Source organism: Oryzias melastigma, linkage group LG16 (assembly GCF_002922805.2).
Source record: "Oryzias melastigma strain HK-1 linkage group LG16, ASM292280v2, whole genome shotgun sequence".
In the NCBI taxonomy this organism is placed as follows: Eukaryota; Metazoa; Chordata; class Actinopteri; order Beloniformes; family Adrianichthyidae; genus Oryzias; species Oryzias melastigma.
In genome coordinates, this window is record NC_050527.1 from 7,554,199 (window position 1) to 7,565,446 (window position 11,248).

General features: G+C 41.2%; 1 protein-coding gene across 1 annotated transcript in view; it reads right to left on the reverse strand.

Annotated features, from left to right (window-relative positions):
• Nucleotides 1-1,514, reverse strand: part of adamtsl4 (ADAMTS-like 4) — a gene marked incomplete in the record, with an annotated part of 50,366 nt that extends 48,852 nt beyond the window's left edge. The window contains 1 exon segment of the mRNA XM_024268077.2: nucleotides 1,177-1,514. Within this exon segment, the coding sequence (XP_024123845.1) occupies nucleotides 1,177-1,199 (23 nt within the window).
• Between the last annotated feature and the right edge of the window lie 9,734 nt (nucleotides 1,515-11,248).

An 11,248-nucleotide genomic window follows, 5' to 3' on the forward strand; every position in this document is an offset into this window, starting at 1 on the left:
CGTATCGTATCAAGTGTTGGATTTTCCATTTTTAATAAATTAAAGGATTTTAAGTGTTTGAAAATATTTGTTATTAAATTAGCTCTGATTTAGTTCATTAGATTTACACATTTCAGCTTGAAATGTGTAAATCTAATGATTTGCAGCATTGAGATGATCCTATGTGACACAGGATGTCTTTTATTTTGAAAGGAAGCCATGTGAACGTCTGACAAAACTTTCAAGTTTTGAAGAAAAAAGTTTTATTTTGTAAAAAAAAATGTTATATTTATCACAATAATAACATTAATATAAAATCAAATTTCTTAGTTTTGTGAAGGGTAAAATACGACTTTGTGGCTCAGGTTGTGTTGAAGGTTGCAGACCCCTCATCTAAAACTATCTCCCAGCTTTCCTGTTGTGATGTCTAGAATTGAGAAAAATCTAAGAAAAAAACAACATGTATGACGTTTTTCTTTTTTCTATAAAAGTGTGAAGTTTGTGAACAGATGGAATCTATTCAGAAAAATCCCACCCATGCTCATACATTTGAGACAAGTGCAGTGGAAACAAGTGGAATACCGACCTTCAGTCTGCCAAGAAACTGCTCTGACCGTGCAAGTACAGGACTCGCTGGGATAAAGTTTGCAGCGCTCACCAAAACAACCAAACCATCACCGCAACCTCCAGTCCGCAAGCCACATGTAGGCAGTGTAATTGGGTCGTTTTCCCCAATGTGGTGCACCGCCGCGGTCTCTGGAAGCTTCCCCACACTGCACTACACAATTACCCCCGAAAAACACAGAGAAAAGTCCCGGACAGCCCGACACAACAGAGCTGCTCAGGCCGAAATAACGACCCCATACGCGGTTCCACGTTTCCACGGCCGCTACTGTGGCACATTGTAGAGTAAACTGACGGACAGGGAGAGGGCGAGAGACACCCTTATGACTAACAAAAACTCTCAGAAAAGTCCAATCTGAGGAGAAAGGGGTCGTTTTTACGCAGAAATGCGCGCCTCTGGGTAAATTCCAACCACTTTAACGCAGCGAGCGGTGCGCAACAAGTGATCCGCGCGCGTAAAAGTTTCCCGCACCAACAAAACCAGCTTCAGGGCAGCGCAAACACTCAAGGAAAGATGCAAATCCACATGTGATGAGAAGAATCCGACAGCAGCTGGACGGGTCCAGCTTTTACCTGATCAGCGAACCGAGCTGCATGCTCCAAAAGTCTCCCGCACACTCAGGGATGCTTTGGGTCCAAATCCGAGCTCCGCTCCAGCCTTGAAAGACATGCGAGGACTGCTCCTGCTCTGACTCTCTGTGTGTCACCGGGAGGAGTTCCCCCGGTTCCGTTCAGTCCACAACTTTTCACAGGTCCTTCCTTATTATAAACTCCCGTGACGCATGGAAACCAGGGGGCCACAAAGAGACGCAGGGAGACACAAAATGGACAGATTATACAACTCTCGCTCGGGCTCCTTCTCACTCTCACATGCACAAATTATACACTCCCCCTCCTCTCCCTCGCGCTCTCCCTCCCTTTCTGTCATACTCACAAACTGTTGGTCCTGACTAAGCAATAATAATCCTCAGAGCCTCGTTTTAGTTGCACAACCGAAAAAGAAATAAGGTTTCCTTGTGTGTTTTCCTCCCACTGATCAATAATTAGCTGAGCATTTTTTAAAAAGAAAGTTGGGAAGAAACTGTCTCATGAGTCTGACACTCTTACAAGCTCAAATGATGATGTTTACAGCTGGAATATGAATCATAGTGTTTTTGCATTCTTGAAATACAAGCAGATATTTTTACATGAGGAAAACATGCTTTCTCTGCACTGTTTAATCCCATTTAAACACCAGAAACCAAACATGCTCCGCCTATTTGGTGTTTGGGATAAGTGCACCCAGGAGACAACCACTTCTGAGGCTGAAATGTGCCTCTCTGAGTGCGCATGATTACATATGTGTGTGTGTGAGGGGTGAAACAGATGTGAAACTCCGTCTGATGCCATCTCATTTATGGAAATGACAATCCACAAAGCCCTGCCCAGCCAGGCACTTTACTAAAATGAGTAACTTAGGTCAAATGACCCACAGGAGACATGGTGACACATACACACACAGAAAAAAATTATAGGTCCTGCAGTTCTTTACAAGATTTCTCCAGTGGCACGTGTACAGGAAGGACGGGTGATTTCTAAACCAATAAAACTTAACTCAGTTTGAAGGAAAAGCCTCAGGATGCACACAAGACTTTATCCCCTTCACTCAAATAAGGACTGGGACTCATCTACCATCCAAAAGATGACATGTTATGAAAGTATCCAGAAATGTTTACAATTATTTTAAAGTCCCACTTGTTTTCCTTGTAAAGTATTCCCATTTTTTTTAAAATTGGGATTATGTTGTTTTTAGGAAAAATCAAAGAACCTTTTTGTAAGACAGTTCCTGCAGTGACAGTAGTTCAGAGTAAGCCTTCCCCCATTTCCCGTGATCCCTTTGTTTACACACTCTCTCACTAGTTTACAGCCCTCTAACCCAATATTACCTGTGCAGCAAAAATGGCGAGCACTATTGGAGCTATCCAGATGTATAGTTTTGAGCCAGGTGCCGGCTAAGATGAAAACAAAGATCTGGATTGTAGCTTCCAGATCACCAGTAGGTTTTTGCCGATGACATTTGTAAAAATCTGCTTCGTATTCACAATTTGAATAAAGAATTGTTCTGAAATGCAATTTTTATTTTAATTTTCTTTATATATGTCCTACGTACGGTGGCAGACATGCCTCACATAAATGCAAAAGACACAACACAATGACAAAAGCCAAAGTACGACAAAAGTTCATCACTACGGAAATTAATAACTGTTTTTTTTAACCTACCTACCAAACATAACGTTACTTAGCTTTAGACAGTGTTAGATACATGTCACTATGTGGACAGCAGACTAAGTTAACAATTTCAGACAAACATAGATTACAAAAAGTCTTGTTTAAATCATGGACCTCTTAAGAAGCACCAATAGCTTGACACTGAAGGAAACTTTAAAAAGTCAATTATTCATTTCTGTGTTTTTTTTTGTTGGGTTTTCTGCTTTTGTTGTCATGCATCAGCTTTTGTCGTCGTGCTTCAGCTTTTGTGGTTGTGTTTTCAGCTTTTGTTGTGGTGTTGTCTGCCTTTGTTGCCTTTTTTTACTGTGCTTCAGCTTTTGTTGTCGGGTTTCAGCTTTTGTTGATGTGTGGTCGGCTTTGTCATCATGCTTTGGCTTCTGTCTTCATGCTTCGGCTTCTGTCATCATGCTTCAGCTTTTGTCGTCGTGCTTTGGCTCCTGTGTTCATGCTTCGGCTTCTGTCATCATGCTTCAGCTTTTGTCATCATGCTTCAGCTTTTGTTGTCGGGTTTCAGCTTTTGTTGATGTGTGGTCGGCTTTGTCATCATGCTTTGGCTTCTGTCTTCATGCTTCGGTTTCTGTCGTCATGCTTCAGTTTTTGTTGTCGTGCTTTGGCTCCTGTCTTCATGCTTCGGCTTCTGTCATCATGCTTCAGCTTTTGTCGTCATGCTCCAGCTTTTGTTGTCGTGTTTCAGCTTTTGTTGATGTGTGGTTGGCTTTTGTCATCGTGCTTCAGCTTTTGTCGTCATGCTTCGGCTTCTGTCGTTATGCTTCCGTTTTTGCCATCGTGCTTTGGCTTCTGTCTTCATGCCTCACCTTCTGTTATCATGCTTCAGCTTTTGTCATCGTGCTTTGGCTTCTGTCATTATGCTTCAGCTTTTGCCGTCGTGCTTCAGATTTTGTCGTCAGGCTTTGGCTTCTGTCTTTATGCTTTGGCTTCTGTCAACATGCTTCAGCTTTTGTCGTCGTAATTTGGCTTCTGTCATCATGCTTCAGCTTTTGTCGTCGTGTTTTGGCTTTTGTCGTCATGCTCTGGCTTCTGTCTTCATGCTTCAGTTTTTGTTGTCTTGCATCAGTTTTTGTCGTCAGGCTTTGGCTTTTGTCATCATGCTTTGGGTTTTGTCATCATGTTTCAGCTTTTGTCGTCGTGGTTTGGCTTTTGTCGTCATGCTCTGGCTTCTGTCTTCATGCTTCAGCTTCTGTCATCATGCTTCAGCTTTTGTCATCATGCTTTGGCTTCTGTCTTCATGCTTCGACTTCTGTCGTTATGCTTCAGCTTTTTTTGTCGTGCTTCAGATTTTGTCGTCAGGCTTTGGCTTCTGTTTTTATGCTTCGGCCTCTGTCATGCTTCAGCTTTTGTCGTCGTACTTTGGCTTCTGTCATCACGCTTCAGCTTTTGTCGTCGTGGTTTGGCTTCTGTCTTCATGCTTCAGTTTTTGTTGTCTTGCATCAGTTTTTGTCATCGTGCTTTGGGTTTTGTCATCGTGCTTCAGCTTTTGTTGACGAGCTTCGGCTTTTGTTGTCGTGCTATAGCTTTTATTGTCACATTATGTGTTTTGCATTTATGCAAGCCTTGTAGGCCACCGTACCTACGTCATGAGAAAAATGCCACAAGAACATGTTAGAAACACCAAGAACCCAATTTTCATCAGAATGGGTATTTAAAGTGAGAACATTTGCACTGAAACTGATCTATAGAAAAACTGGAGGGTAGGAAGGAGTGACGATTGGAAAGGATGATGTGTGTGAGTGTAATTATGCTAAAACAGTCTTCACACACCCTGCATCTGGGGCGTCCCAGGGCCTGCTGCTGCTTTTCTTGGACGGAGATCTGAAAACATGGACCCAGCGATGGTGACAGAGATTAGGGATTTCAAAGCCAACAACTGCAAAACAAACCACATGTCACAGGGGGGTTAATATCTGATCTGACACAACAAAAAAGCAAATGTGTGAAGTGTACCAAGAAGGATCAAGGCAGATTGTGTCAGTAAATACAGCTCGGACACTTAAGTAGTAGTGTGTATTTGTGTGTCTTAAGGGCGATTAGTGAAATGGATATCTTGGGACATGAGCGCCATGTCTATCAGGACCAGCAATTAGCCAGAGGTCATCTCCATGGCCACCAGTAGTCCGTGACCACTTATAACCCTCTGCTGCTCTCCTCCCTCCCCTTTGCCCTCTGAGTCCTCCTCCTCCCTCGTTTTCAGATCTCTGAGAAGAAATAACTTACATGCTGGTTTGTGGACATGCACCGCCAACCACAGCACCGCCATTAAGCAAAATGTCTGCCTCTGGCGGTCAGAGCAACACGCAGATGTTGTGTGTTTGTGTGTGGGTCCAGGGAGGTCTATATGTAGCAGCAGATTTGTTGTTTGTCTCAGCTGGTTGATCTGAGTAATAGCATTGCAAATCAGAGTTGTAGGGGCCGGAGGGAGTGATAAATCACTGGAAAAGCCTCTTGTGCACACACACAACACAACACACACACACACCCTGCCTCTGGAACACAAACACACCCTAGCCTCAGGCTCACGAGGTCCACTGTCCTTTAACTCCAGACTTCTCGGGACCGGCGGAGGCCTTCCAGTTTAGAATGATGAAAGTCAAATAAACGAGGGTTAAAAAGACACAGGGAGGCGGGTCAGCTCTGCTCCTACTCATGTCACGCTACTTTCAGCTTGTCGCGGAGATGAGTTACTGTACACATTCTGACATGGCTCTCAGAGGGATGACATTTCTGCTGGGATGAGGTCGCCACCTCCCAGACATCAATCACATTCCTGCCCACCCTTCTTTTGTAGAATGACCCCCCGTCTCCTGGGGTTTGCCTCAGTGACAGACGTCTTTCTACTCCTTTTATAATTCAATTTACTTTGCTCCATCAGAGAACATGTTTACAAGTAGGTCAATGCTGCTTTCCTAGTTGGATCAAGGTCATAATCAGACTAAAACAATCAATTGAATTTGACAATTTATTTAGGACATTAAACATGTTATAGACATGTTTAATTGGAACACACATCATGTATTCCTATGTAGTTTCATGACTGTTTCTTCATCTGACAGTTTGTGGTGCAAAACTTCAGGAGAAATTCCCTCTTCAGTCTTTATATGTGAACTCATTGAATTTGTATTCAGTCTTTTCTGGTCAATCTGGACAAAAACAGCAGACTAGCAAGTTTGGCGGCCCAACTATTCAATTTTAGTAAGTATTGTTGCGACATAAAAAGCAAGAAATATGATGTAACTGTGCAAACAGGAAGGTTCTCATTTCCTTCTTGATAGGCCAAAGGTTGTTCTTGGAAAAGCTTTTGCAGAATCATCAACTCATGCACTCGTCACTGCTTTATCCAGCGTAACTACACTTAGGTTGGAGGGCAGAGACTGTCTTGTCTCTTCATAAAAAAAGGGGTTCGTTGTTCTTCCTTTTAAGTAATTTACTCAAACACTGAAAAAATCACCACAAAAAGAACACTTGAACAGTTTCCATGGTGGCCCCACTTGTGTTTGCCCACATTGGCTTAAGTGGTTCTAAAATCCTAATCGGGGCCCACATTTTCTCCCCAATTTTAAACCAGATGGGGCCCACTCAGCCTTGCTGGCTGGGTACTTCCAGCATGTCATTAAGCTAGAATCATCTCAGACTGTTTCTTGAACATGACAGTGAGTTCACCAGATTCTGATGACCTCCACAGTCACCAGATCTCAACCCAATAGATCACCTTCGATATGTGGTGGAACGGGAGATTGGCATCATGAAGTGGAGTTGACAAATGTGTAGCAACTGATGCTATCATGTCAATATGAACCAAACTCTCCCTGGAATGTTTTCAGTATCTTGGTAAATCTATGCCAGGAAGGCAGTTCTGAAGGCAAAAAGGTGTACTTAACAAAGTGGCCGGTGAGTGTAATTCCAGCCAAATGGCTTCAACTACCAGAACATACTCAGGTTTCCTAAAACAAATTAAATGGTACAGAATGTGACTTTGATCCCAATCTTTGCAAGACATTACTAGCCAAACTCAAGTCATGTTTCATAGAAGAAAACAAGTCCCCATGATGTAATTTTGTCCCCTAAACACTATCTATAACACTCATTCTGTTTTTTTCCTCAATCATAGCCACTCACAGTCATTAGTGTGATAAATCTCTTTCAAGGGCTTCCTTTACATTCTGTTGTGAATATATACCTTCCAATCAGACATATTTTCCCTCTCCTGCTCAGACTGCCAGTTGCACATACTTATTTAAACTCAGACTTGAAAGAATTTAATCTCATCCCAATAACTGTGAATCCAGCTGTTTTCTGTCCGAGGGAGATCAAAGAATAGAGTTATTTTTAAGTTTCAGTTGAAGTATTCACCTGCAGCTTCCAGTAGACGGCTGCAGCCCATGTGGGGGTGTGCTGCTGCCTGGCACACACCCTCCTGACACTTTGCCTGCACATATTTTCAGGCCAAAGGGATGAAAACGGTTATTCAGGGTGCAGACGGACATAAAGGGCACTCAGGTGACAGATTCATGTGGACGGAGGAAATCCAAGCCAGCTTTTAAAGACGGAGCGAGTTTGAGGCTGAAATCTATGAGAAGGAGGAGAGGGCCGGACTCACCACAGAACTGTCAGCCTGAGAAACCGGGGGGTGAAGAGAAAGAATGACAGACATGGACACAAAGGAGGTGAAAAGAAAAGCGAAGGATGAAAGGGAATGTGAGACAAAGAGGTAATGGCAGATTAGAGGGGAACAGAGCAAGTGTTAAGGAAAGAGAAAAGGAAGGGGGAGCGATTGGTCCGGTTCAGATGGAGTCAATATTTGCTCCATTCCACCACTTCTGTGCCAGAGTGGATATAAAAGTGGTGTGTGTGCTCTGAGGGGGTCATAGAGACCCACAGGAGGACATCTTCACAACCTGAAAGTTTAGAGAATCATGAGGAAAACAGTTCTCGATCATAAAAAACTTGGCTTAAACTCAACCTATTTGACGTTAAAATATATCGATTGGGGAATTTTTCAGCTGAGAGCATAAATAAAGGAATTTTAGAGTTAGAAAAATGAAAAAGAAGCAGATATATGACCAGAAATCAGTCCAGAAGGGTTTGGTTTGGATGTATCTTTGTCTCCATGAGAAGATGTTGTCTCTATGGAGTTCTTCCTTATCAACCACTTGAAGCAGCTTCTGGACTTTGGAGAAAAGATTTCAGTTTTCTCTTTCTACGTCTCCACAGAATCCATCAAATTTGGGTTAGAAAAGACAAAAAATGTGTCCAAATCAGAATTCTTCCCCTACTGAAGGGGCATTTAAAGGGAAAGGGGTGTCTAAAATTTTCAGGAATTTGTGGTGAAGAACAAGTTCAAGTTCAAGTTCTGTATCCCTCTGCGGTAGGGTGCATCGCGTTGTGCCGCGGATGGGAGGCTCTTTTTTTCACGTGGATGTGCTCTGAGTTTACATTTAAGTGTATGTAATGACTTTATTGTTTTAGCATGACCATTTTTAAAGTCATAAAACAGAAGTTTTTATGTATTTTCGAGCACTAGCAGCTCTGCGCTAACGCTAGCTGACCGGCGACTATTGATGACATCATTGAGGGGGAGTAATTCCCCCCTAATCCCTAACTACCAAAAACTATATAGTGCCTTGGATTTGAAAGGGAATTCGGATATGATCCTCACTACTTTTCTTTAGTTTTTCCTAAACACCAAATATGACATAACCGATTTCACGAAGTGAAAACTGAATAATTACGAACATTTCACGACGTTTATTTATGACTCCACCATGTTATGATAGTGAAAATGTGGATGGTGTTTTTTGTTAGAAGTTGTTCGACTGCAATGCATTGTGGTCTATATTCACTAAGGTAGTGAGCATCAATGCATGCTAGTTTTTCGCAAAGACTTCTGAGAAATTTCAAGTGCACTCGATTTTGGAATTAGTAGATTCAGACAGCCCTAAAAATGGCAAATAATGAGTTGGGGGGAATTCGGACGCAACCACTATTTTCCATAACTCTACGTTTGGGGGGCTAAATGTAGGGCCTTGGTTCAAATTTAATTGCCTAATAAATATCTATTTTCTGAGGGGTAAGATACCAAAAAATGACAAGAATGTTGAAAAGTTTGAGCAAAATCTGTAAATTGGACCAAGTATACCTATTTTATTTCAATTTAAATTCAATTATTAAACCTGACATAACACTATATATATATATCAGGTAATGTTTTACTGAAATTTGCTTTTGTACAATTACTTGGGTTATATAAATAAAATGGAACTGAACAGAACTGAAATAAAAGGATTTCTCTTTAGAAAATGTATCTTATTAATCAATTTTAACTTTAGCTATTTTTTGTAACTACATCAATTGAGCATTAAAACTGATAAACAAACCAAGCTGTTTGCTGCTTCTTAGGTTTAAATGTGTCTAATTCATGTAGTTTTAAAAACATGAAAAATTTGTATCATATCTATCAGTTACTCTTGATTTAATTTAAAGTTATGCACAGTCAAAAGATTACCAAATTGGGAGAAAATATCCCAGGGCATGAAATCCACAGAGAAAGTCCTGAACTGAATGCGAGTTAATGTGCTAGATTTTTGCCTCGACACATTACAACTACGAAAGCTCTCTCTGCACGCTGGAGAGTTGTTGAAACTGCTGTCATCAAGTAAACCCGCCTGCGTAAAAGGGTCAGTGGGTGGACGTCGCTAATGATGCTAAAGCTCCAGTCGTCATTGGCCAGACAATAAGAGCCTGCATGGCCTCAGTTCACTTCTGTCCTAATTGGCTGAACCAGACCGCTGCGGTAACCTCATTCCTATTGTTCTCTCAGAAAACTGTTTGTATATATTCTCAGGATAAACTATTCAGGTTGGCGTGAACGAGGACTTGCGGTTTGACGCCACAGCTCGGGAACATTTGGCGTGGAGTCCAGAGAGAGATGAAGCTGATGAGTAACCATCCACCAGAAAACACTGCCTGCTTTTCCTGTTGTGCTGCTGACTGGTGGAGATCTGGGTCACTAACTGCACACTGATTAAAAATATTGTATAATTTACATGGACAGGAAAGTGTTTATGCTTTCTATAAAAATGATTTCAATGCCCATGCAGTATAGACTTCACAATCGACTTAACTATGATTTTGCCTCTGATAAGGAATATCAAAGTGCAAATACTAAATAATCAGGAGCAAAAGCTCCTAATGAAACTAGTGCTGGGTGAAACTGCCAGTTTTTGGAATTTATTTGATCCAGATTCATTCCTTTTTCACATTTCTTGGTCATGAATTGGTTTCATATTACTAAGATTTACAAAAAAGAAATATAGCAAACATAAGAACAAATGGAGAAACAAAAAGGTTGACAAAACAGTCCTTGATCTGACTGTGCTGATCTGAAAACCAGACACTGAAATGATTGGCGTTAAACAAATAAACTTGTGAATTGTTATTGGATGAAACCGGGTGAGACTGGACGGATTCAAAACCTAAAAACAGAACAACAACTAAGAAAATAACTCACTGGGTCAAATTCGACCACTGTTCTTTTATTTAAAATAATTATTAATGTATACATTTTTAGTTTTGTGCCACTGCTGATTGCTACAGAACCCTTAAAAGGACATAAAAATGAAAAAAAAAAAAAAAATTAAGAAAAGAAAAACAACTTCTGATTACTATCTGGTGCACACCAGATAGTAACCAGAAAAAAATATTAGATTTTTTTTTCTTTTTAACTTCAATGTCCCTTTAGGGGCTCTGTAGATTGCTGCTATCCAAGATTAAAAAGAATAAATAAAAAAAAAAAAAATTAACTTTAAAAACTCTTAGGTTTTGCAGGGTAAGAGAACATAAATCTCACAGTATCCCCCCAATTAAACAATTACACCAGGTAAGAGGGGGGGGGTCTGAATGAGAGCCATGAGAAACCAAACAAACCCAGAAAATTAGTCCAGGCGCCTGCAGCCAAACGGGGGTGAAGGTTATCACGGCGACCCTCTCAAGGAAGAGATAGGCAATGGAGGAGCAGCCGCTCAAAAACAGAAGACATGAAGAGGTTTGACCCCGCCGACCCTCTTCACAAACAGGAAGATTATGACGTTGAACTGCAGGAAAATCTTCATCAAAGGTGGTAAAGAACTCTCCGGATGGGTTCAGGGTGGGAACTGGTGATATGGGACCCAAATGTAAGAGATCAAAGAGAGACTTTAACATAAAACGTTACAAAACAAAGAACAGAGGCAGAAAGAAAAAAAAGAAAAAATGGCACTTGATTAAATAGATCTGAAACATATAAACAAAGAAGAGGATTTACTCAAGTGACGACTGTTGTGGTTGATGATCCAATGAAAGCAGGTGAGACGATCTTCCCGAAAAG